This window comes from Hesperophylax consimilis, chromosome 8 (assembly GCF_061612785.1).
Source record: "Hesperophylax consimilis isolate HC1 chromosome 8, BYU_Hcon_1.0, whole genome shotgun sequence".
Lineage (NCBI taxonomy): Eukaryota > Metazoa > Arthropoda > Insecta > Trichoptera > Limnephilidae > Hesperophylax > Hesperophylax consimilis.
Genome location: NC_142843.1, coordinates 1,791,745 through 1,819,367, shown reverse-complemented (window position 1 = coordinate 1,819,367; position 27,623 = coordinate 1,791,745). Strand labels below are relative to the sequence as shown.

Sequence of the window (27,623 nt, the reverse complement as noted above, 5' to 3'; positions counted from 1 at the left end):
TATTGATTCATCCATACCGAAAATTATGATTCAATACAAAAGGCGGGATGGTTGCAGGATGCATAATAAAAAAATATTATAACATGCATGCAAAAACACCAGGTGGTAGGTTCATATTATTCCGATGTGAATAGACGACACCGAAAAGATGACATAGCATACATTTAATACACAATATTAAAAGCATTATCAAGGATTGACTTACACAAATCTTTTCAACCGATGAATTTGAAAACTAAATAAATAAACCGAAAACCATAATCGATACAAACTGCTTTTATCGAAGAGGGCTTCGCAGATTACTAAATTGTCATTTCAAGAATTATTATTGCTTATAACGACAAGAGCGTTAGATTAGCAAAGAAACGATAGTGTTATTATAAGCTGATACAAGTAAAACTTACCGAAGATGAAAACAATTTCGAATTTAACAAAAATTAACAAAACACACTGCACGGTTTACTAGCACTGTCAAATTTTAGGAAATTTTGAAAGGTTGGCCAACTGAAAAATAAGAACATTATTGATTTTGTGTTATGTAGCTGCTGCAGCATGTTTTTGTCGAGGTAGCTACTTTAGTTGTCACACTAAAAACATAAAGCAGCACATTCATGATGTTTTTATTATCGTTAAATTATTACAGCAGATTAGCACATACAACAAAATATTATTTCCGTTTTGTTTCGATTAAATAAAATTTGAAGCGTTGCAGGAAATTTAAAACACGTATTGCAAAAATGTATTATTTATTTTATGAAATAAATGTATGGCAGTTATTCCTTCTATTTAAAAAATTGCACAGAATTTTGTGCCTTCAAAAAACACCGAAAAATTAATAAATATTTTAATAGTTAAAAATCTCGACTTTTGAAAGAAAAATAGATAAACTTACATTATTCCATTATTAATTTCATCACGATGTAAAATAAAAATTGGAGATGGTAGATAAAAAAAAATCTGTATATGAATCACTTAATAATGTTTTTTCAAATAATTAGGTTTTCAATCTTCGTTGACAAATAAAAAAAAAACAATGTTACACAAGTATTTTCTTAACTTAACTAACTAACCGTCACGCCGTTTCCCCGCAGGGGCAGACAGAAAGGATTGACCTCCAAACAGCTCAGTCTTTGCACACACTTCTTGCCTCATTCACATTCATACATCGTCTCATACATACTTTTTTATTATTCTGACTATCTGATTCACTTGATCGTTCCATGTCTTCCTCGGGCTACCCCGACTTTTGGTACCTTTTTAAACTTACGACTATGAATTTCAGCTTGCAATTTTTTTTTAAATATCGCATGCATTACTTTTATCCAATACAAAAATAATATAACAAATAATTATATAATACAATTTTTTTGTTTTTATTTGTGTACCTTTGTGAGGGGTGGTATTCTAAAAATATTATTATTTTTCGATCTTATTGTCTATGGATAACAGTTTCTATATCATTCATGTCATTCATCTTTCGGTTTTTCTTTGTCTAATTTTTTTACCGTGTTTTGACAGTTCATGTCTGTGATAATCTGAACAGTTTGGTAGTGAAAACATTTATTTTCGTGTAAATTATTCGTATAACCAGTGTTAACGAAATGTTAGAGAACGTTCATCTTTCAAGTGATGTTTTTACTGTATGCATGCAGCATGCCCTGTCCACCGAAAAACAGGAGATTATGGGGTTACTCATCGGACAGGTGATTACAAATAATACATTTATGTTTACGCGAAGATATCGATAATCCATGCAAAAATTGCAAAAAAAACCAATGAATCCATAGATCCCTGTCGGATTGTTGACTGTTCTTGCAGGTTTTCATCCATAATAATGTTGACTTTGATAGCATGGCAAATAAAGTAATTAGCTTGGTTTACAAGCTCTAGCTCCTTTATAATGATGGGATAATAATGTTGTAATGATATTCCAGGTCAATGATAACTCTTCCCTTGTATCAATATCCGCCTCCATAATCCTGCGGAGGTCTGACAAAAAGCCGGATAGAGTGGAGATATCGGAGGAGCAGCTAGTCCAGGCCACCGAGTATGCAGAGAAGCTTGCTCAACAAGTTAGAAAACCTCTGAGAGTGGTTGGGTGGTACCACTCCCATCCTCACATCACCGTGTGGCCTTCCCACGTTGGTAAGTGGATCATAACTTTCTACTATGCTCTAATGTTTTCTTTATTGTTAGTATTAGAAGAACTAAGGGTATATTTTTAGGATCGTTGGCAACGTAGAAATACATTTTTGAAATAACATTTTTGATTCAACTTAATTACCTACTATAAAAGCCTACTATTTAAATTCGGGGTAATGGAAAATATGTTACATTTAAAATTATAATAACGAACTCCAGTCCTATGTTATTTTTTATTGTTTATCAATGACCTAAAGTAAATACCAGTATAAATGTAATTTTTTTAGATAAAATTATAATCAAGTGATTTTTTAATACATATTATTACAGTCGTAATGATCAGTGTATTATAAATACCAGTATGTAGGGCCGGCCCAGTGTGGGCGCAATTGGAGCCGTCCGCTCCGGGTGGCGAATTTACAAGGCGCTGATAATACCTAACAGCCCTAACATGGCATTTTGCTAGGGCCGGCCATGCCAGTATGTTGTTTTACTCGTGCCAGGCGACGTTTTGAAGGGCCGGACATGCCACTATGTTGTTTAGACTTAATACGATACATTTTTTTCAATGCAGTTTTTGGAGCATTGATAAATTGTTTATCATGTGCAGTCATGAATTTATTTTTGCACTTTCGTACAATTAACACGTATACGTGTACACATGTACACTTAAAAGACAATAACAGTATTGATGAGATGCTATCATTTTACCTAATGTTCTTCAATATTAAAAGCGGTTAATCTTCAGAATAAAAAAAAAAATCACGACTCTTGACGCTGCTATATATAAAAATAAATACACTGGTATGTTAGAAAGTCATTATTGATTAAAATAAAATTAAAAAAGGGCTGGTATTCCTTATAACGTGAAATGAAAATTTGCCATCGTATGGGACGACCGCCATATGGATGTTTTACGATAATTTTTGTCCATATTCTAAGACATTTTGGTATTCCTTTTATTTTGTAATAAAAAAGGCAAATTAATTTTTTTTTTTTTTTTAAATTTAATAAAAAATCTTCCGAGTCTAAAAACCTATTTAGAACATACCAAAGTGTCATAGAATATGGGCAGATATTATTGTAAACTAGCTATTTGACGGTCATCCCATAAAATGGTAGATTTTCGTTTCATGTAATTGTAATTTTAAATGTTGTATTTTTCATTCCCCCAAATGTAAATAGTTGGCTTTAGTAATATTACTAGCTGACGTGTACCCGGCGTTGCTACAGGAATTATAAATGGTTTGGGGTAAAGTTTTGAGTTTGTGAGGCCTTTTTAATATATACTCGTACAATTCCGTAGTACATTATTTTGATGAATCTCATATTGTTTCGCCAGCGTTAGCAATGTAAGTGCCCGAAAATATATTTTTAAGACTTGTTTACAAAACATGAACTTTTCTCTACTTTATATAAATATAATATGTATGTGTTATGTATATAAACCTTCCGGAAGAAATTCTCTAAATGATAGTGAAAAGCGTAGTTTAGAAGAACTAAGCGCACAAACAGACGTTAAATCGTGGCCAGCAATCCTACAGTTTAATCGAACTGAGAATACTTTTATTTCAGATTTGAACACACAAGCCATGTATCAAAGGATGGATTCAAGCTTCGTTGGACTTATCTTTGCTGTTTTCCTTACTGATCAAAGCTCCAAGGCACATGAGGTCAGTTCTCCCCTTACTTGTGAATATGAACAATAGGGTATTTTCATTCTCTAAAAAAATTAAGATAATGAAGGTATTTTTATATTGACAAATAAATTTTCTAAACGATATATAATGGTTGACGTCACGCCGAGCAACGTTGGTGACAACCGTCTTATCAGACAATGGCGGTTTCTATGTCATAATGACGTTGTAGCCAGTTGGAACCGTTTCAGAATGTGTGGTCAATTTCAAATCAATAATTAATTATAAATGAAAATATTAAAATAACACATTTTCTCATGATCAGAATCAGAAAAATAAACTTTATTCGGTATTCATAGTTTGTGAAAATACCCCACTATTATTTAAAATCTTCTTCCGACAAAAGTCGATATTTCTTTCTTTTTCAAAAGCACAAGAAAGACTTCTTTCCAGCACTTATATATGTACTAACAAATTCATTAGGTTTCATAATCAATAACAATAAAACTGTTGTATTCTTTTGCAGGTCCAGGTCACATGCTTCCAGTCTGCTGACACCTCAACATCCCAACTAAGACGGGAAATTCCTTTAGAAATAGTTCAGCCTGATTCAGCACTTCTGGCCACATGTTTAAGGGTAAATCCTTAACTTATTAAATAATTTAAAAGCCTTTTTAGCCATATAAATAAATATTTATAAAACAATGGTGTTAAAAGAATAATAATGTATCCTTTATACATGATGCTGTCATTTAAATTTGCCAATAATTTACTGCATCACAAATGAACCCGTGTCAAGCGAATGGCGCAGTGGATATATTAAAAAATATCACAAAATGAACCCATATATTATTATGTCGTATTTATATCCTTATTTTTCAGCACAATTTTCTTATTTCGTTTATATTTATTATATTTATGAAGAAAAACTTCAGCAGTGGTTCTGATTAACTCTTAACCTCTAATTAGAATATTTGAAGACCGAATTCTCTTTTTCCAGACATTGGTTCAACTACCGGAAATCCTGAATGAAGAAGAGGATGAGACATTCTTTAAAGACACGTCGGGAATGGAGGGAGACTTCTTGACTGAACAGCACAACGAAGCCGTGCGAGTCATAGCACTAGGACATATTGCAGAAAAGGTTTGACTTGACTTCCTATAAGGCCTTTCTTCCACAGGGATACGCAAGTATCCGATACTCGACGATTCAAGTATCTTGGCGACTACTACCAAGATGCCGACATTTTGTAAAACATCAGTGACGCTGGGTGAGTTGTTCTGACTCATGTCATCAAGACTTTAAACTTGGCGTAACTTGCATCAGACAAGTGTTACAAAATGCAAATTTGAAAATGCTAGGAACAAAACAGTCGACAGAATATAAACATAACAGCTACAGCAACCGTTTGGTTGTGAGTGAGGTTATGAAAGCATTCTAGTTTTGACGTTTCGGGAATTCAACAATGATTGGTGGCGATGCCGGTCTCGTGTTTTCATCGGCGATGTGTACGGACTGTGCGCAAGAAGTTGTTTGCGAAGTGAGTATCAGATACTACCGTATCCCTGTGGAAGAAGAGCAGGTTATTAACAGGTTCACTCTCACAAAATTTTGAGGCTGTAAACTAACTAAACCAGAACTGGTGGCAGCAAATGAGTTTATTTATTTATTTTTTTTGGTCTCCATGGAAGACTAATAATTAATATGGCATCATTTTAAAAATTCATTTTCTTTGCAGATGACCCGTCCAATGCTCGAGGTCCTCACGGCAAGAAATAAGATGAGTGAACTAAGATTGAAAGTATTACAGCGCCACCACAAACTGTTGATGGGGAAACTTGAAGATTGCGGACTGATATAAATAAATTATTTTATATATCTTAGCATGTAACAGTTTTTACTTATTACAATAATAAAAATATAATTGAAATAATGACATTGTGTGTATTGAAAATTCTAACTATACTCCTTTTGTAGCCTGTTTCATCAGGGTATGAAATACTCCTTAATGGTTTATCCTGTTTCATCAGGGTGTGAAATACTCCTTAACGGCTTATCCTGTTTCATCAGGGTGTGAAATACTCCTTAACGGTTTATCCTGTTTCATCAGGGTGTGAAATACTCCTTAACGGTTTATCCTGTTTCATCAGGGTGTGAAATACTCCTTAACGGTTAATCCTGTTTCATCAAGGTGTGAAATACTCCTTAATGGTTTATCCTGTTTCATCAGGGTGTGAAATACTCCTTAACGGCTTATCCTGTTTCATCAGGGTGTGAAATACTCCTTAACGGTTTATCCTGTTTCATCAGGGTGTGAAATACTTCTAACGGCTTCGGTTTTGGGAACAAACAGCTACATAGTACCCGTAGAGTCCATTTTGTTAACTTTTTTGAACAACTTATATGGTCTAATAGAAATCATTGTGTCTCACTTACCGTCATAGTAAGAAATATGAACTAAATGGCGTTAAAACGAGAAAACACTAAGCTTTAGAATTTTTGTGAATTTTTAATTAATCATTTTCATATGAAATGACAAAAATGTGAGGTGGCTATAATGTTTAGAATACATTTGTATATTAAAATGTGTATATTAAAAGTACCTTTAGTTTTTTTAGACGAAAAAACGTAAGATGAGCCATTTTTAAGTGTTAAAAACTGCATTCTAAATTGTAATGTTACTAAAATTAAATGTTTATTCCTAATAATAAAATTTGAAAGAGTATTTTAACACCTTTCAAGTACAGTTTTCAGATACATTCAGAAATATCCCATTTATTTGGATTTCATTGAGTAGCAAATTCCACAAATTCTTGGACTTTTTGACAGCTTTTTTAAGAAATATAACGGTCAATATGTCAGAGGCCTGAAGGGTGCTTTGGGAACTTGTGATAGTTCCACTGTGCTAAGTCAGGCACATAGTAGGAGTGTGTTACAATCGAAAGACCGATACATGACGGCTCCGTCGTCGAGGTTTAAGGTCCTCGACATCCTGGAGTGCGCAAATAAATTTTATTTTTTCGAAGGAAATAAATACTTTGTGGTGTGATATTATATATCAAATGAAAAATACAATTGTAATACACCACTTTTATTTTTGAATTAACAAAGATCGCCAACCGGGTTTTGCTTTTCCAAAACTTCGTCAGGCTTATTTTTAACTGTAAATAATAAGCCCTGACGAAGCTTGGGAAAAGCGAAACCCGGTTGGTGATCTATGTTAATTCAAAAATAAAAGTGGTGTAGTACAAATTGTGTTTTTTAAAAATTTAATATAAATTCTATTTAATAACATTTCACATAATTCATATAAAATCATATGCATACTTGCAGAAGGTTTTAGAGTGGTAGATACTCTCATTGTAGCCCTGGTGAAAGACCACCATTCAGAATTGCCTCCGCGGACAAGGGGTAAGGCTCTCCACTACCAATCTAAAGGTTGCGGGTTCAAATCCCGGCGTGCACATTAAATTTTATTTTATGTATTTGTTTTATTTCATAATTTATTCATTTAAAATAATATATAGTATACTTGCGCCATGTTCCAGAGTGGAATATACTATCAGTATCGGCCTGGCGTAAGACCACCATTCAGAATTGAAACATTGCTTGAAGTGGCTTTAGCTGTGTTTTGGCGACCAGATCTGAATAGCCAGGTACTCCCCCACTTTCTACCTCAAAACATACCGTGATTAGGGATGCCATAACTGGCTCCAACGGTTGGGACTCTTGTGCGCTATTCACATTAAAAAAAACTGAGACATTGCTTGAAATGGCTCTAGCCGTGTTTGGTGACCAGATCTGAATAGCCAGTTACTCCCCCACCTTCCTTTTCCCTTATCCTTCGCCCTCACAATATACCTCAAGTGTCAGTGCCACTGCCAGTCTCACTGGCTCCGGTTAGCAGGGAGCGGTTGAGTTTGAATCACATTTAAAAAATTATTTTGACATGAAATGTAACATTTGAATAATTGTTCCAGTTGTGATGAAAAATCATGGCTCTATGCCTCCTGGCTTAAATTGCTACAATCAAGTCCTGTTGCCTAGTGAAATACTTCACTTATACTCAGTGCTGTTGCCCAGTGAAGTATTTCACTTATAATAATAATAATATAATAGTATGATTTAAGATTTTCATAATAAGACATCTGCCCTGATGATGGACACTGCAATGCTGTCCGAAACGTTGGCTAAAGAAGGAGTTAGCGCAACACGGCATAATACCCCAAAAACAAATAACAAAAATAATATAATAGTGTTTATTCCGATATGAGGGGAGGTTAGTGCAGTCCCACACATTCCATATAGAGATACAAAAAAATATATGATCAAAAACAAAAAAATAGAACAGAAAAACAAAGAAAAAAAAACAGAATAAATTGAAAATATAATAGAATAATAGAAAGTTGAAGCCTTTAGGGAGCTGTGACTATATTAGGCGCTAGTATTTTTCTCCAGTGTGCGTCAATGCTGGAGGATGGAGGATGGGCGGGCTTCCATAGTGAGGATATTTCCAGAGCTTCTTATCCTTTCCCTCATTCCTGCCACCCTTGATCTAATAAGGGCTGCATATCTGGGAACTCGCCCCTCCGTGAACATACGGGAAGCACTGCAGTATCTGGGGAGACAAAACATTGTGCGGAAGGCGTTGTTGTATTGGACCGGTCCTGTTCCCAGTGAAGTATTTCACTTTACTCAGTGCTGTTGCCCAGTGAAGTATTTGACCTATACTCAGTCCTGTTGCCCAGTGAAATATTTCACTTATACTCGGTCCTGTTCCCAGTGAAGTAATTCAATTATACTCAGTCCTGTTGCCCAGTGAAATATTTCACTTATACTCGGTCCTGTTCCCAGTGAAGTAATTCAATTATACTCAGTCCTGTTGCCCAGTGAAATATTTCACTTATACTCGGTCCTGTTCCCAGTGAAGTAATTCAATTATACTCAGTCCTGTTGCCCAGTGAACTTATACTCAGTCCTGAATACATATACTCAGTCCTGAATTTGTAGACGGTTTATGTTTTCATTAAGTTTATTTACAAACGAATTACAAATTATTTTTATCAACATTCAATGTTATGTAAATATTCCAAAGTTTTCATTCAATCTCTCATTCACAATATTAAAAGTGTAACATTAAAAAAATATATCGGAAACTAAAAGTTCACATGAATTTCACTAACAAAAATGATTAACAATAGTCCATGAATTTAACAAACAATTATTATTTTTCAATGAATCTTCTCACTCCATTCTCTCAAGTCTGGTTTGTGTTCCTTTTAACACCTTGACTAGTTCTTCTGTATCGGGTTTAGTGTAGAGGGCGTTGAGGGAGCTGGAGACCAGGTCTTGGCACTTGATGAGGATCCGTCTCCGGTGATGGGCGCTGAGGGGAACGGAGTTGCTCACTATGCAGTCCATGAGCACGGCTCCCGCTTCGATGAGGTGCAGCTCGTTGCCTTCCGAAAGCCAAACACGCTCATTTAGACTTATCAGTCTGAAATTATTAAAGAAAAATAATTAGTTAACAAAACTGAAAACTAAATTTATAAAGTAATGCAACATTTTCAGCTTCGGTATACGTCAAAAGCGTCATTTCAATACGGTTGACATTTTGAGTGAGATTGGGTTATTTTGTGTTCAACATATACGGGGCGGCATACCGGCTTATTTCTATTTATACCTTCCAGTCCTGAATTAATCTCATAGAAAACTTACAAAAATAGATTGCATCGATCGTTGCTCTATGCATCGTTTTACCGCATTAATCTTTTAAAGAATGCACTTCGTATTTTACTATTATACTTGATCGAGGGCTCAGCGGACGCTTCTGACATTAGTTATCGTAAGACATTCAAAAAGTGGTACACACATGCGGTTATCTTTTTACTTTCTAGTTTTTGAGCGTTTCAAACACAAAAATGAACAGTTCGTTAACTCTTCAAGAAAGATTAAATTAGTAGTGGATGTATGGAAAAAATTTGGACAACTTGTCATCGATTCTATCAATATAATTAAAGTGATATAAAGCAATTTAAAGCTCGATCGGATTCTTACTTTGAGAGATGAAAGGATTAACTTATTTTAAATTTAAAACAACTCAATTAATTTAAAACTTATTCTGCAATCGGATATGAGTGCACCAGAAGAATGCGGCCTGCTCATTAAATAATAATACCACTACCACTGTATAACTTGCGTAATCTACTTAAACAAAGCTGTTGATTTTATGACTGTTGAAAAAAGGTTCATTTCAGGTAACTATGTAGTGACACTAGTTTTGGTTTATGATGGTTTTACTGCCAAACTTCTAAAACATGGGATGCAGGCCATAATAACAAAGTGATACATTTTCTTACTTTTGGAAAAAAAGGGACATTTTCGGGTATATTTCGCCACTAGTTTTCGTTTGTGATGGATTCACCGCCAAACTTTTTATAAAAACTTCTTAGGCGGGAAGCAGTTTTATATAAAACTTTGTATGTGGGAAAAAATCGTGCTTTTGTATGGAATTTCATGGAAATGAAAAACAAAACATCTTAAGGCGATGCACTACATTGTGTAATATTTTAAATTGAGCCGCTATCAATAACAACCCTTACGTAGATGGCGATAAGGTTTAAATTCCCGCTTAACACCATCCGCCTGTTTTGATTTATGCAAGAAAAAAACATGGCCAAAAAGTGTCTTTTATTTTATTTTGTGGATGTTCAGGCATAAATATTTAATTTTTTTCCGATCATTTTATCAATAACTTATTTTGCCACATTATACAATAAAATCATAACCGAAAATGGGTTCGTAAGTAGGAGATTTTGAACTTTAAAGCAGTTTTCATAGGCCTTTACATTATTTTTTCTGGGCTTATAAAAATACTTATCTAAAAAATACTCGATTATTTCAAAGGCCAAGATGTATTCTACTCGCAGTATTTAATTAAAGCATCTGAAACATTTCTAGGCGACCAAATTTTCAAACCAAAAACACATGATTTTGAATTACTACGTATGGCATCGCAAGGAACTTGTTAAGCGAGTTTGACTGTATATAAATAAATAATTGATTGAAAACATAAATGACCTTGTGTATATATCAATCAGTTGTTCCATTGGTACGTCTATATCGATGAAAGTTTTGGCTACCATTCCGGGTTCTATTCCCAGCCGACAGCTTTGAAGTTCCAATTGTTTTAGGATGAACGCTGAAAACAAAGACAATATTAAAAACTAGTCATGATAGACAATCAATTTATCTATGGAAAATAATTTAATATGATTGTTTAAATATCTTTAGTCAATTTACCGAGGGGGAAACAGCTACCAGAGCTGACATATTCTTTTCCTAGTGTGGTTATTTTACTGAGCAGTCCTTTCATCTTGTCTTCGTTGGATGGTACAGCCTTCATGTTGTTGATCTCGTCCTTGATGATGTTGGTCCATATGCTCTCCACCAGCAGCGGGTCGTTGTGGCCGGAGCAATGGACTATGGCGATCTGGCACTCCCACAGGTCGTACTTCTGCGCGTATTCTTCAAACAGCTGCAAAAAGAATGAAGAATTAAAATATGCTATCATTATTCATCCATTTTTTGATTCAGATCAAATCGTCAATCAGAAGACCTGATTCATAAACCATTGCACTTACACATTATTTTATGTATTGAAAAAGAAAGGAGTTGGAGCAATTGTTGCTGGGAGATATGATACTGTGATTTTGTTAGACTCGCTCGACAATACAACAAGTTGTGGTAACGTCCTCGACTATGAAACTCCGGCACAAATAAGTCGATTTGTGCCAAAATCGCACTGTTCGATATGTGGGCGTTGTTAAATTTAAAAAAAAATATTTGATGGCTCTGGCCAGTTTCTTCAGGATTCTTGTGAAGTAATTACATAAAAAAGAATGCCTCAATAATTGAATGCATAAGTGGTTAACATTAATTTAGCTTGGTCTCCAGTGTTGTTTGTTTCATAACTACAGACCTTGGTGATGTCCAGCAGCGTGGTGTTGAGCTGCTGCAGCGCGTACGGCGGCAGGCATTGCTGGGCGTGCTGCAGCAAGCGGCGTTGCAGGCGCGCCACCTCCGCGCGGTCCTCCAACTCGCGCAACAGGCGGCCTGTACCGGGACTCGCCCCTGCTCCTCCGCGCAGCAAAACCACTGCCCGCGACAGCCAGCTGCAGCGCTGCGCGAGGGACACCGCTGGACTGGAATAACAGATATAATAAGAAACACAGCCAAGACAAAAGTGTACTCATTGCTTGCAGCTTATTTTGACTAATAAGCTGTCTTCCTTTCCTTCCCACAAAGAGAATATTTATGAGGGTTTTTGAGGAAAACCCGGCAAGCATTCAAGATAATAAAAAAAAAGTGGGTGTGTCAAGCCTACGCAAGACAGAAGTGAAACTTCTTTTGTTAAACCGTATGAACCACAATCAATTACGTATTTCACTCGTATTACACTCACGACGCAGTATACTAACCAAGCAGCTGATGCTTGGCGTGGCGCAGTTCACTGGTGTCTGAGAGAGAGGAAAGAAGAGAAGAGAGAGAACGTTCGTGAGCGGCTCCCCCACCTCAACAAGCGCATATGGTGAGAGAGGGACAGTGAACGGTGAGCGGTGGTGGGGGTACCCGCATTTTCGTGTCGATCCTGACTCGGTTTTACTCCGTCCATCGAAAATCCATTACGCGCCTAAAGAAGTTTCACTTCAAAAATAGTGATGCAAAACGAAGTTACTTTGTATCATTTTATTCATAACTAGCTGTACCCCGCCACGCGTTGCTGTGGCTCAGTCTGCCTGTGCAGAAACAATAGCGCGTGTTTGCTTTTACGTCTAACAGATGACATTGTTTTAAAAAAAAAAAAATGTTATAACATCGGTATATAACACACGCATATTCAAATACAACGTTGTATCCAAATTTCAAAGCAATCGGTAAGAACTTTTAGAGATTTAAGATCATGAACAAATGAACATTTACATTTTTATTTATATAGACGGCCGGCATAGTCCAGTGGTAACGCATTGGACTGCCATTCCGAAGGTCGCGGGTTCGAACCCGGCGTGCGCAAATAAATTTTATTTGATTAATTTGTGTTATTTCACAAATTAATTAAAATAATATATAGTATATTTGCGGCACGTTCCAGAGTGGAAGATACTACCAGTATCGCCCTGGTGTAAGACCACCATTCAGAATTGAAACGTTGCTCCAAATGGCTTTAGCCGTGTTTAGTGACTAGATCTGAATAGCCAGGTACTTCCCCACCTTCCTCTTTCCCTTCCCCACTTACCTTCAGCCTCACAACATCCCTCAATTGGGGATGCCATAGTCTCACTGGCTCCAGACGGGAGCAGTTGGGACTCTTGTGAGGTATAAAAAAAAAAATAAAAAAAAAGATAGATAGATATCATGTAAGGTGTATGCTTCCCACAAAAACAATAATTATATATGTATTTTGAAAGTTTATACATAGCAGTATAGTTCCAGAGGTTGTATGTACATCACCAAAGAAAAATCTTCCGTGTCTTGTTAGAAAATCAAAAAACAGAAAGATACTAGAATGAAGACGACACATTTGTACTTGTATCTCTCTCTAGGACTACTAAACTTATTTCAAGTACATTGATCCTTTAACAGCGGCTGTCACGTATTCAACAAAAAATATTTTAACAGAAAATTTGTAGGTACCTATAAATTAACCGCGGATATGTACTGTATTGGTTCAATTTTTTTCTTTAATTTTGAATAATTATTTTTTTCTTGTGTAGATAATTTGTATAGCGCCATTTCTATGAAAAATCACCCCAAGGACGCTGTACACCCGTGGAAAATCTACCAGGAGCACAGCAATTTGCGAAGAAAAATATTATAAAAAATATATTTATTTAAATAAAATGCTGGCTGATACAACATATTTATGGATGCCAGAATAGATTGGAGTACTGGGTATGTACTCGCGCTCTTGAGGTGATTTTCTCACGAAAACGGCGCTATATAAATATCATTATTATTATTGTGTACTGTAGGTACGTACTGCAGTACAGTGTACCTGTAGGTTTTCTTTACAAATTTCATTAATGGAAACGTAAAGTTTCCAAGATGGGTATCAAAATATGTGTCGACGTACACAACCCGAGTGGCTCGAGTCCGAGTGAAAAAGTGGCCAGTGAGCTCCTAGGTCCCTTTTTGCGAGATTAGCTCCTACTGAGGGACTTGATCCTGGCGACGGAAGTGGCTTAGTTTCAGGTGTACTAAATTGAGCAGTTAACTCCCTGGGCCCTTTACGAAGGCACACACTCCTTGCATCGTCCATATTCAAACACCATATTGCTTTAAATGTAGGCACCCATTCCTTACTTTATCTACATTCAAACATCAAATCGTAAATATAAATGTAGGCACACACTCATTGCTTAATACGCTTTACCCATTAGTTTCCTGCAACGGGAAAAAAGTTAGTATTCTTTATTATCTTTATATATTTATGTGAAAAAGATGTAAGCAAACATTTTTTACTAACTAACTAATCTCTAGAACTATACTTAATCTACTCATAATAATTAAAATAAAATAACTTTGTTTTAATACTACTTTATTGTATATATTTATAACCAACTGGTTTCAGTTCAACCCGAACCTTCATCAGGGTTAATAAAACATATTGTCATGTTATATATTTTTTACATGTTTTATATATTTTTATTAACCCTGATGAAGGTTCGGGTTGAACTGAAACCGGTTGGTTATAAATATATACAATAAAGTTGTATTCAAACAAAGTTATTTTATTATAATATGTATTATGTACAAAGTGTTTGCTACAAGTGAAAAATTAATCTACTTATATTGAAAGAGGTTAACTTATATGTGTCTAACAAGTATGCTTGTGGGAGATTCATGCACTTTTTTATACTTGGAAAGCGAGGACTTCTGCCTATCGGAACTCGCCAATCAACAAAGCAACTCAACTACTTAAAAGATTCTGCATTGACCATTGACATTTTTAACGTCACTTACAGACAGTTTAGCAAATATCTTTTGACGCATGTCACAAAATAATTAAACTGCCTCCATGAACTTTTATGCTTACATGTATCTCAAATTTATAAAATTACAAATTTGCACTGACCGGTCAAATTTGACCGGTCAGTGGCTGAGTTGGCATCGCGTTTGGGTCCCACCCAGGCGTAGTGTGTTCAATTCCTCGGCTGGCTAAATCCTCCATCACAACACAAGCAACATTTTCTCCAGGTGGTAGTAGGAGATTTTCAAATATTGTCAGGTTATTTGTAACCCTTAAACGCTCGTCTCTCTTTTAAAAAAAATAAATAATATGGGCGCATAGCCGTTTTACGGATAATATGAAAATGCCAAAAGTGAATGTCTGGCCTGATTTGGTGCGGTGTACGGGTTAATCCCTAAATCCTCTGACATTTTGCAATATGCTTCTCATTTGTGAACTGTCGGAAAATATTTTCGGATTCCAGAAAAATTTACAAATGAAATACTGTTCTTGAAAGCAGATGAAAGATTCTTTCAGATTTTATTATTACAACTCAAAATATAATTTTTTTATTGCAAATACAGATAAAAAAATTTTAAAGTCGCTTACTGATAGTTTTTTATAGTGTAAACTGTAATTACCACTAAAATTTAAAAAAACATATTTAATTAGACAAGGGTATCTTAAAAGTTATTGTCGCTTCACTTTTCATAATTTTATATATATATATACAGGGTGTCCGGAAACTCGTAGTACAAGCGGGAAACTGGTGAATCTACATCACATTTGGAGTCGATTTTGTAGTATATATTTTTTTTATTTGAGCTTTCGTTATCGAGTAAATCGAGTTTGAAGTTGATTTTTTTTTTTTTTTTTTTTTTTTTTTTTAATCAAATTCTTATAAATTATTACTGAAGATCAAAGTACCCATCTAATTAAAACTATTTGAAAGTAAAACAAATGAAGAAACTCGGATTTGAAGCATTATTTTGAAATCACCCTTCATTTGACCCGGTGTAATCATAAAATATTTCTGCTCTGCAGGGTTAAAACATCTGTTATTCAACCCTAAACACCAGAAAAAACTTTAACCCTAAAATAGCCGAAAAATGTTTTTTTTTTTTTTTGAAAATGCTCAAATCAAAAAACTTTATGTTTTTTTGGGTTCCCCATGTGGTGTAGATTCTCCAGTTTCCCGCTTGTACTACGAGTTTCCGGACACCATGTATATACAGGGTGTCCGGAAACTCGTAGTACAAGCTGGAAACTGGTGAATCTACATCACATTTGGAGTCGATTTAGTAGTATTTTTTTTTTTTTTTGAGCTTTCGTTATCGAGTAAATCGAGTTTGAAGTTGATTTTTTTTTTTTTTTTTTTTTTTTTAATCAAATTCTTATAAATTATTACTGAAGATCAAAGTACCCAACTAATTAAAACTATTTGAAAGTAAAACAAATGAAGAAACTCGGATTTGAAGCATTATTTTGAAATCACCCTTCATTTAACCCGGTGTAATCATAAAATATTTCTGCTCTGCAGGGTTAAAACAACTGTTATTCAACCCTAAACACCAGAAAAAACTTTAACCCTAAAATAGCCGAAAAATATTTTTTTTTGGTTTTTTTTTTTTTTTTGAAAATGCTCAAATCAAAAAACTTTATGTTTTTTTGGGTTCCCCATGTGGTGTAGATTCTCCAGTTTCCCACTTGTACTACGAGTTTCCGGACACCGTGTATATAAAAAATTTCAAACATTGAAAAATATATTTTTTTTTTTTTTTAGATTCTCACGGCCAAAAGCATTTTTGTTGTTTGTTTTTGGGGTGTTATGCCGTGTTGCGCTAACTCCTTCTTTAGCCGACGTTTCGGACAGCGTTGCAGTGTCCATCAACGTCGGCTAAAGAAGGAGTTAGCGCAACACGGCATAACACCCCAAAAAACAAACAACAAAAATTGAAAAATATTTTTCAAATTAATGATAAATGTTCTTCCATAGAATTATTTCAAATTTTTCGAGAGGGTCTAATAAATTTTTGTAAGCAAACTGAAAGCGCGGTATTTTCTCTTTCCAACACTTTTAAATCATATTTCTCACGGTAACATAAAATGAGATAGCATGACTTTTATGAGATCGTATCAGGCTGGGAGAAATATCTCCCAAAAAGACTCTACGGATGTTTTTTGTCTGTGAAGAATACCTCCCAAAATTGCCCAAGGGATTAAATACAAAATAAACCTACTGTGGTTTGCTGGCCAAACTATCCAGTATCCTGGCAGCTGCGGCGTGGTTTCCGCACTTCTCATAGTACTTCCACAGCAGGTCGTAGACGTGTATGGCATCGGGGTTGTTCTGCGTGGTCCTGATTATGAAGGACTCCAGCGAGGGTTCGGAGACGGCGATGAGCTCCGCGTACAACTGCTTGGTTAACATCCACTCGTACACGGCCACGTGCAGCAGCTCATCGGGGTAGGAGAGGCAGTCGGTGACCAGCTTTCTGGCCTGAACACAAACATTTATTTATTTACATAAAACTACATTTTAAATTTACATAACTTCTACATAAAATTTACACTATAGTTTTATTCCTACATGAGGTTATATTTATGCAATTCCATTTATCCACATTGGCACTACAGCAAACAATAGAATATAAAAAATAAGAAAGGAACGTAATAAATTATGAATGTTATGCAAAAATGAACTCCTTAACTTTTGGTGTGCTAAATTTTAAGCAAAATTTTCGCCATCCGCCATATTTTTGTAATAACTTATTTGTTTTTTTTTTGCAAAATTATAGCTCTTTTTTTTTTTAATGAGCAAGCAGCATTCTGCTAATGCGATCATATCTGATTCCACAAAATTTTTAACACAAATTCACTAATTGTACCAACCTGGAAGTTGGCATCAGCCGGTGACTGTATGGGCAGGTCCTGGAAGGTAGAGGGGGAGCGCGGGGCAAGGGGAGACGAGGGGTTGGGGGCGCCCCCGGTAGGCACGGGGCCCGCCTGCCCATCGTTAGCCCCCAGCGTGCTCTGCTCAAACAGCTGCTCCAGGACACCCGTCACTTCGCGGTATACATCCATCCTAGGGGAATTTAAACATATTTTCATTAAAGCTGACTAAAGAAGGAGGTGGCGCAACACGGCAAATACCCCAAAAATAAATACCGATAATACTTTTGGTTGAGAAAATCTCAAATCATACATGATATCGTTCACCTGAGGAAAATAATTTCCCTCAGGGCCTATGTCATCTTTGGGGATGGTGTGGGAGGGTCTTTTTGGGTAGTGAAGTAGTTAACGTCTTGAAGGGACGTATGTTGTAGGGGGAAGGAAACACAATGGCCGGAAAATCATTTCAGGCCCGGCAAGTTGAACTTAAGAATGATTCGGAGAAATGACCCGTCCTCATGAGACAAATGTCAAAAGTGTACAATTGTTGGGCGCACGTTTTGTGTGTTTCCTGACTATGTACCGGTGCCGAAGGGATCAATGACGCCAGTTCCGAAGCATCTTCCATCGAAATACAGGTAGAACAAGTAACTTATACTATACACACATTTATTCTAGGCCTAACAATGCCCAATACGTTTGGTTATACTGTACTGGGACCATCATAACATAAGAATGTGTTTACCTTTTGTAGAAGGCCAAGTAGCCCTCCTGATCGTGGCTGGGCTGGTTCTTGGTGTAGAAATGCAGGCCGACCTTGGCGGGGTCGATACGGTCAGCGCAGGTGACGCACAGATCCACAACTCCACGGTAGAAGCCGGCCTGGCTGAGTTTGGAGCACACGACGGCCAGGTTCACGTGCGGCGCCACGTCCTTGCACAGCTTCAGCGCCTGGCTCAGCATCTCCTCCTTCTCGTGCGGACTGGCTTGCTGGTTCGCGAATAAGAGAATTTCATTTGCCTGGAAAAAAGTACATAAATAGTACAGTAACAATAAGTACTGAATTCTGTACACAAAGGTGACTTGTACTAATTAAGCCCTTAACCGGTAAATAAATAAAAAAAACGCGCTACCGGCGGCATCACAGGCCTTGTACTGCTATCTGTGTTGAGCTTTTTAACCTCTCAGACAAAGACTTTTATTTACTATGTGTTCCTTTGAAACTGTCAAAACGTGATAATTTTTGTGTTATTTACGAGTTTTGCTAAAAGCTTCATAACTCACGTTTTGGGAAACGTAGCCTCATTCTAAAAAATGTTTTGGAAAGATTATGAAATCCACTATGGCATTGTGTTGTTATACGTAAATATTTGCGTTTCTAAATATACATTTTATGAAAACGTCAAAAATATGTAAAAATCGCTTACCATTATTTCAAAGCCGTGAAAAATGTACTTTTTTCTGAGTATCATAAAGAAATAACACTTTATATATTGAAGAAATATAATTAAAAACTATTAGTCACCTCAAAATATTAACCGTCCAAACTAAAATATTTTTAATAAATTATTTAGAAACGCAATAAATTATGAACGAACAAGATGACAGATCCAATCGGCTTAGATAATGCACCTCTACGTTCCATAGATATTCTTGAATACAGACGCGTAGCGTTATTCATTATCGATACTCTGTTTTTTAAATCATGGCAATCCGTATACTAGTGATGGAAATACATCGATTTTTGTAAAATCTCGCGCGTTTACGTGAAAAGACGTTCTAATGTCTTGACCGCTATTATCATATTTACGTCTTTTGACGTTCTAATGTTCTGAGTGGTTAAATGATTTTTGCTGTAAACGTAGATGGATGGATGGATGGCGCGTAATTTGAATAGATTGGTACAAAAACAGTGTTACTTTGATAACACTGTTTTTTCGCAAAAAAATGGTCAATTGACAATACATAATTGCTTTCAGGTTACTAATCACATGAACTCAATTCCAAATTGACTGAAGTCGAACAACACACTAATGTTAGCCTTTTTAGGTCTTTAAAATGCAATCCATCAAACCACGCGGCACATTGTCACACAACGCATGTTTTTCCAGTGGCGGCACGAGTGCTTCTTCGATGGTGGGGATTGACATTTTTTTACATGTACGGAAATCACACTACACGGAGAACGCATAAAATTTCATGGACAAGTTGTGTAAATTGGTAAAGTCATCATCGTAATAAAATAATGCAACATCTTAGAGCTTTCAAATCATATAATAAAGCAGAACACTAAAATGCGATGTGGGCTGGCCAATCGGGCCTCAAATATTCAATACAAAACTGTGTTACAACATTGTTATGAACTTCAAATGGGATGTTGATATACAGAGATATATAGAAAGAGCGTGTGGTAAATGGGCTAGAACCAAAAGGTAAAAAGTCAGTGGAGACATTTGTATCCATTCAAATATGAAATTATTTTTGATTACAATTTTTTTTTCTCAATACAGTAACAAATAAAAGATTAAAAATTCTTGGCTTCATTCTCCTTAATGGCGGAGACTTTAAAAACATTTCAACATTAAAAATCTTATATTCTCCCTTAGTTCGAAGTCAAGTCGAGTATAATTCTTCTATCTGATCCCATCACTTTAAAATCCACTCCAAAAATTCTAAAATATGTTAACTATAAACTATAAATTACAATCACTTGACGAAAGAATTAAAATTATTTAAACTCTCAGATAGAATACTTGACTTTTATTTTTGAAGTTGATAATAGAAATATAGATAGCCCTGATTTACTCAGCCAATTATTACCTTCCATATAAAAATTCCAACTAGAATTATTCCATAGAAAATTCTTTTTAACAACAATATCAGGAGTCGTTTAGATATTAGCTTGTACCGAAATTGCATGCAGTTGGCAACACTATCGCAGAAATAGTAGATGTGTTCCACTGCACGGAAAATAGTTACAAGAAGGCTATAATAACACAACTCAATAATAATTAATGTTAGACATTCCTAGTTTAAAATATAGATACATTTAACGGCATTTTGTTTGTTCCATAATTTCAATAGTTCAATAGGAGAAACAATTTAGGAAAAAGAGTGTTTAAGCCATGTAATAATGCTATTAATAAATAAAGTAGTAAATAAATACCTTAGAACAAGCAGCATCTTCATTTCTGTAGAGATTTGGACAGACTTCCCTCAATTCGCTACTGATACTATCTACAGACGCGTTGTCTGTTAAATATTGATTTATTAAACTTAAAATTAATAGTCCGGCCACCTCTTGGCCACCTAAAAGTAATTCCCTAAAAAAAGAAAAAAAAACTTATAATTTTTTTTTTGGCACAACAACAATTTTTTTGGGAAACATGAAATTCTAAAGGCATTAAAGAATAAAGGTAGTTGATAGTTCCATTGTAATCTCTCCCACCTTCTCATAAACAATGTATGTAATAGAAAGAGAGGGTACAATGGATCTCTCAGCAGTTGGACCATTAAATGAATGTTGGTTTTACCTGAAGCTTGCAGCAAGAAGGGCAGTCTGTTGTTCTTGAGGAAGAGAAGCCGCAATGACATGGAACTGGTGTTCACACAGTATTTTCCAGAGGCTCAGCATCTCACAGGAACCATCTAACAAAATAAAAATCTAATTAATATAAATACAGTGAAACTCGCTTAACTCTTGACAGGCCAATAAGCCGAGATGCCAAACAAAACGTCTGTAACCAAGTGGGTCTTCCGACTACCCCATTCATTTTTCTATCTTATGAGCTTTTAAACTATAGAAATCACAATTATTCAGTCAATTATTAATGATAACTTATGTACATATTTGCGCAGAAATATGTAAAATACTAAAATGATAATGAATAAAAAAAAAAAAAATAATACAAAAAAACTGCTGAGAAACTGCTTTGGCAGTTTAGCGGGTATAAATAATAAATAAATATGTCAAGTATTTAAGGAGGATAATTTTGGGTACTACCTACTTCCCCACTTGGCTGTGGTATAGTTAAGAAGTTCCCACTTGTGAAGTTTTGTTTTTCAGTACCTTGAAATTCCATTTAAAAAAACTACAAATAATCGATTTTTTCCGAAATATGGGATTTGAACCATTAACATTAGAGTGTTTTTATTGTAGTAAAAATGGTAACTCACTAATGAAGATTCTCAAAGCATCCAGCGACTGTTTCTCCTTCATGTAGATATCGTCCTGCCGAGTCTGGTTGAGGTTAGAGTCCTGCATCATGCTGTGCCTTCCGAGTACCGTTCCCACGGAGCCAACAGAGTTCCTGTCCAGGAACGACCTGACTCCGTACAAGTATTGCAATACCGACGTGCAGTCTCCGCTTGTCACGTTGCTCGATAGCTGAAAATATGTACATTCTTTTAAAAAAAAATTTACACTGGCACCAAACAAGAGACTGAGGAAAATAAAACAGTTACAGTTTTTATATAATTTGAACAACCTAACCTCAAACCTTTCTCTAACCCAACTGTTTCTTAGCTGATTTCCCCTTCAATTTTACTTGTTACGCTTTTCTTCAGTACACTTCAAAAATGGAATAAATTCAAATATACAGAAGTAAAAACCTTTTAATAGAGTACCTACCTACCTAAAATTTGTAAAATAAAATGTAAATTTTGTAGAAATTATGCAGAAAATCAAAAAATTTATTGTAAAAGTTTGGTTCAATTGTGCATGTTCATAATTTAGAAGTTCTAAATTAAATGAAAAATAAAGACTACCCAACTAATAACAATAATTCAGGGGAAGATTGGGTGAAAATTTACTAGAGGAAGAAGCCACACCTCTTGGCTTTGAAATCTAGGTGACTAGTACAAATTGAGTTCTGGGCTGCAGTTCACATGGTGAAGATTGTCCTGATCATAGCCAATCTAGAAGATCAAGGTAAACTTTGAAAAAGAGAAAAGCACCGTAAAGGTCTACAACCGAGTGAATTAAATTTTCTGGCACTTACGAAGTCCTTTCCGTCCACCGTGCTCTTGGTGACACACTTGAGCTGCCAGAGGGGGCGCAGCACCCGGCCCACGTAGAGGTAGAGACCCTCGTGCTTGGCACTGAAGCGCGCGTGTGCGGCGGGAGCCTCGGGCTCCGGAGCCGGCGACACGGCTGCCTGCAGCGACTGGTGCACGGCCAACGCACTGCGCCCCACCATGGGCGTGGACACCTGGCGGGGGGAGAAGTGCGGGGAACCTAGAAACGGCAAAAAATCATTCATATTGTCGTTGCATTGCTTATTAGAATAGGAAAGGCTTCCACGTTGTGGTGGTTCCCAATCTTAGAGCAAATTTATTTACATATTTCTGAATCAGCACATTATTTTGGAAAACTTGTCGGTGACACCAGTCTCCTGCGACCAGCCCGGTCAAGGTTGTTCCCATTCGCGTCATTGAGACTTAAAACATGGCGTCACTTGATTCAGACATTTTGTAAGAATGCATGTGCATCAATGCTAGGAACAAAATAGTCAACAGGATAATGTTGGAATGACATATACAATATATAAAAATGATAGCTACAGCAACTGTTTGTTTGTTAGTCAGTTTATGAAAGCATTCTAGTTTTAACGTTTTGAGAATTCATCAATGATTGGTAGCGACGCGGATCCCGTGATTCCAGCAGCGACATATACGGACTGTGTGCGACAAGTTGTTTGCAACATGAGTACACAACATTAGTATCGGATACTTGCATTTCCCTGTGGAATATGGGTTTAAATCACAAAAACCCAAGTCATAAAAACAAACCTCCCGTAATTCAACCACATACAAAATGTTTGTTCTTTCTGATTACTGCTACTACTGCATGGTGCTGAAAGCTTCCACTGAAATACTGGGAAAATAAAGAATAGAAAAATATTCTATGATTGAACAAATAATAAAAATACATAAAGCAGAATATTATTACAATTGAAAGTGATCCTCACCAGGGTATTGCGTGACATTAGCAGACAGCAAGGCGGGCTGCCCTCCGTAGAGGAAGTAGGCTCTGGTGGCCGCCTCGGCAATGTATTCCTGGGCCCCGCCTCCGCAGGCCAGCACCAGGCAGGTGGCACAAGCTTGTTCTTCACGCTGCATCTGGAAGTTGTACATAAACGTAGTGTCTTTCACCTTCTCTCACCACTTCTCTGTATCTTACTAACAATCAGTCATCAAAGGAACACTCTCCCTTACAAATGTAATGTCATTTCTACAGACTTAGGTACCACAATTTGGGGTGACTTTGATCGTTGCAGATATCTGCATAATTCTCGCTACTACTCAGAAATTTCTCACTTCTTGTCAATGTTTTTTGTTCATAAAGCACTCTTTTTAGAGTGAATTGCCTTATACAAAAAAAAAACAATGTTTTTTTTCAGGCAACTTGAATACAATGACGCTTCGAAAATAAGTGTCAAATTAGTTGGTTAGTAATTTAGCTGTTTTTTTGTTGTTGATATTTTCAGACAGAAAAAATAATTTAAATACAGTTTATAAATTACTCAGTGATTATAATAGTTTAGTGCCATTTATCTTGTAAAGCATATCAGTGTCTATTGAATATTTTTTTAGATAGATTTTACAAAAAAATTTATTTAGTTTCAATGTTAAAAATTGATCAAAGTTACCCAAGTTTACGGTACCTCTACTGATCACTCATCATTTCTACAAACATACCGGTAACCGGATAAAACAGAACAGTGATGAAATAGAACAAGATACACTGATAGGTTGGGTTAGGTTTGTTGTTTTTGAGTTCTTTATTCATTGTTCTGTTTTATGGAACCATACATACCAAAGTACCCAGACAACAAATTTGAAGAGTATATTCTCACCTGGAAGAAAGCCTTGACCTGCGGAGAGTCAGCCCCCTGGCTGTCTATGAGCAACTGGCGGAGCAGGTCCACGGGCTGCAGCTGCTGCACCATGTGTGCTCCCGACCCCGTCAACACCACCCACCTGATGGGGCCGCACATGTGCTGGGAGGCCACTGACGGTTCGCCTGCAACAATCAATATATTCAAGGTAGTTATCGACCGGAATATCATATTATTTATTTGTCAACTTCTTCCTTTTATCCCACTGGTATCAGAATAAATAGACCTGCCCTAAAGAGGCAACCACGTGACAACCTATTTTGGTACCAGCAAGGTTTGCACAATTATTGAATATATATTTCATTTGACCGGTCAGTGGTTGAGTGGGCATAGCGCTTGGGTCTCACCCGAGCGTCGCGTGTTCGATTCCTCGGCTGGCTAAGTCCTCCATCACAACACAAGCAACATTTTCGGCTTTCTGTGATGGTAGTAGGAGATTTTCAAACATTGTTGGGTTATTCGTAACCCGGGAATGTTTGTCTTTCTTTAAAAAAAAAAAAAAATTATTTGGAATTAACGGCATGGAATGAAAAGCTGAATGGTTGTGGGATATAGGATTGTGGGATGAATTGTGAATGGTAATATCAGTGTATGTATCTTTAGTTAATGATAAGCCCTGACGAAGCTCGGGAAAAGCGAAACCCGGTTGGCGATCTTTGTTAATTCAAAAATAAAAGTGGTGTATTACAAAGTGTGTTTTTTCATTTAATATGAAATTATATTCTTTATTTTACGTTAATAAATTATAGAAGTCGAATTTTTATTTTATTTTAGATATCCCACATACGACCTTACTGCTTTTTTTATATTAGATATCCCACATACGACCTTACTGCTTTTTTTATATTAGATATCCCACATACGACCTTACTGCTTTTTTTATATTAGATATCCCTCATACGACCTTACTGCTTTTTTTATATTAGATATCCCACATACGACCTTACTGCTTTTTTTATATTAGATATCCCACATACGACCTTACTGCTTTTTTTATATTAGATATCCCTCATACGACCTTACTGCTTTTTTTATATTAGATATCCCTCATACGACCTTACTGCTTTTTTTATATTAGATATCCCACATACGACCTTACTGCTTTTTTTTATAATAGATATCCCACATACGACCTTGCTGTTTTTTTTATATTAGATATCCCACATACGACCTTACTGCTTTTTTTTATATTAGATATCCCACATACAACCTTACTGTTTTTTTTATATTAGATATCCCACATACGACCTTACTGCTTTTTTATATTAGATATCCCACATACAACCTTACTGTTTTTTTTATATTAGATATCCCACATACGACCTTACTGCTTTTTTTCCTCATACATTGAAAAAATATTAATGTGGTTACTAACTCTGTCTTTGACGGTTTAGAAAGGTAATAAAATACTTATATAATTGTGAGAAATTTTATAAAACGATATCGATATATTTAATAATAAAACTTGTAATTTATTAATATTATATATCAATATATTCGATAATTCAACACATATACAGAATTCTGTTTTTCCTCCTTCATATAATCCGGGCCTATTCAAGACTCCCATTAATAAATCCTTTCCCACAGCCCCTACCTTAACCCGCCTCACAAGGCTGCCCAACCGAGTGGCGACATAGCTTTCCTGCCTTTACACTGTACAGACAGGGGCGCTCTTGTGAGGTGTTACATAAAAAAAAAACAACAATTTGTTTTGAAAATCAACATTGACGATGATTATAACATCAACATGAACACAGAATGTTACATGGAACTAATACAGCTTTGCTGAACTAACCTAAACATTTTTTTTAATTATATTTTCATGGTTTAATCCATGTTTTACATAATCAAGAACATTTTATTTGCTAGGATTTCAAGAAATCATTTCACAATCTATAACCTGTCATCTTGAAAAACGACTTGGGGGTGTTTTTGCTGTTTGTTCGTAAACTGAACCACTTTTTTAAACATATTAATATTTGTTTTATCAAAATACCAATCAGAAAGCGTAAAATACATATTAGAAAGCGCAAAACACCGTCATCAAATACTAAATAATTTGAATTTGCCTCCATTGAAAGGAATAACATGCTACACTAGCTCCGTCTAGCGGCTAGAGTTGTTGAAATTGCCACTATTTCACTGGAGTTGGATGAATTATTAATACTATAGGATTATTTGCTTTAACAATTTCAATGAAGGTAATAAAAAAATCATAATCTATCGATTCTAAAGGATTTCCAAGTCTTAATTTAATACACTTCAAAAATGAGTTATCGGACTCTTTCAATGATGTTCATGTTATTTATTTATTGTTATCAAGTTTAATTGGTAGAACTCCATTTTAATTTTAATTTTTTATATATTCAATAATATTTTTATTGGGTTTATAAAAACAGTTTATTTTTAAACAAGTTCTGCTGTGTAATTATTATTACGCGTGACAGCTGTTTCGCCCTCTGAAGGCATTATCAAACCGTGGGTAGCCCACTTACAGACGATACATTTATATTATTTCTAGATAGGTATTTTAATTTCAATTACTGATTTCTTAATTGATTTCTGAGTAAAATGTTAGAAATTATTAATGGTTAATACCCCAGTAAAGTTTCCCCAATTACTGTAATGTTTAAATTTGACTGAAGGTCTTTATGTTAGTTATTCCCAAACGATGACTCATAGGGTTATTTTATGATGTTTGCACTAGGTTTCTTCAAATCTTCTACTAGATATCTTCAAACCTAGTGCAAATATCATAAAATAATGACAGATGACCAAATTGTAGTTATATTCTTTTACTTGACTCCTTCTTCTCCTTCCGACTTGCGGGCATTGGAACATTTTGCGTAATAACTTGGCAATTATGGTTTCCTTGTGCAATCAAACTATGAATGGGAATGATCATTAATATTATTTAACTTAACTTCTGTTAGGAAGCTTTGTAGATGCACGCACAGATGGCAGTGCATAGAGCTTGCGGGGAAGTCCGCAAGATGGAGCCAGTGGACAGTTGTCGCCATGGACCGTGCGAAGGCTCTCAG

At 35.7% G+C, this 27,623-nt stretch overlaps 3 protein-coding genes across 4 annotated transcripts in view; 1 reads left to right on the top strand and 2 right to left on the bottom strand.

The window, feature by feature from the left end:
* The window catches only part of mrj (DnaJ heat shock protein family (Hsp40) member B6 mrj), a 192,191-nt gene extending 191,717 nt beyond the window's left edge, over positions 1-474 (bottom strand). The window contains exon 1 of one of the 2 annotated variants that reach the window (XM_089634738.1): positions 405-474. The gene's annotated coding sequence lies outside the window, so the exon portion shown is untranslated. Of the gene's footprint in view, positions 1-205; positions 327-404 lie in introns of those variants that run through there. The other variant, XM_089634739.1, reaches the window with a different exon arrangement.
* A 1,035-nt stretch (positions 475-1,509) lies between these two features.
* LOC149421392 (lys-63-specific deubiquitinase BRCC36-like) lies at positions 1,510-5,715 on the top strand. The gene is made up of 6 exons (XM_089634372.1): positions 1,510-1,703; positions 1,935-2,145; positions 3,718-3,815; positions 4,306-4,416; positions 4,780-4,923; positions 5,519-5,715. The coding sequence occupies exons 1-6, from the start codon at positions 1,602-1,604 to the stop codon at positions 5,639-5,641; spliced, it is 789 nt and encodes a 262-aa protein (XP_089490498.1). The 5' UTR covers positions 1,510-1,601; the 3' UTR covers positions 5,642-5,715.
* Positions 5,716-8,794: 3,079 nt separating this feature from the next.
* The window catches only part of Nup154 (nuclear pore complex protein Nup154), a 41,038-nt gene continuing 22,209 nt past the window's right edge, over positions 8,795-27,623 (bottom strand). Inside the window, exons 10-22 of the mRNA XM_089634736.1 lie at positions 24,538-24,704; positions 23,650-23,800; positions 22,681-22,916; positions 21,857-22,067; positions 21,214-21,328; positions 20,847-21,003; positions 18,426-18,700; positions 17,681-17,873; positions 17,029-17,288; positions 11,762-11,984; positions 11,083-11,317; positions 10,861-10,981; positions 8,795-9,277 (exon numbers count right to left, since the gene is read on the bottom strand). Coding sequence (XP_089490862.1) covers positions 9,025-9,277; positions 10,861-10,981; positions 11,083-11,317; positions 11,762-11,984; positions 17,029-17,288; positions 17,681-17,873; positions 18,426-18,700; positions 20,847-21,003; positions 21,214-21,328; positions 21,857-22,067; positions 22,681-22,916; positions 23,650-23,800; positions 24,538-24,704 — 2,597 coding nt within the window. The 3' untranslated portion in view covers positions 8,795-9,024. The remainder of the gene's footprint in view (positions 9,278-10,860; positions 10,982-11,082; positions 11,318-11,761; positions 11,985-17,028; positions 17,289-17,680; positions 17,874-18,425; positions 18,701-20,846; positions 21,004-21,213; positions 21,329-21,856; positions 22,068-22,680; positions 22,917-23,649; positions 23,801-24,537; positions 24,705-27,623) is intronic.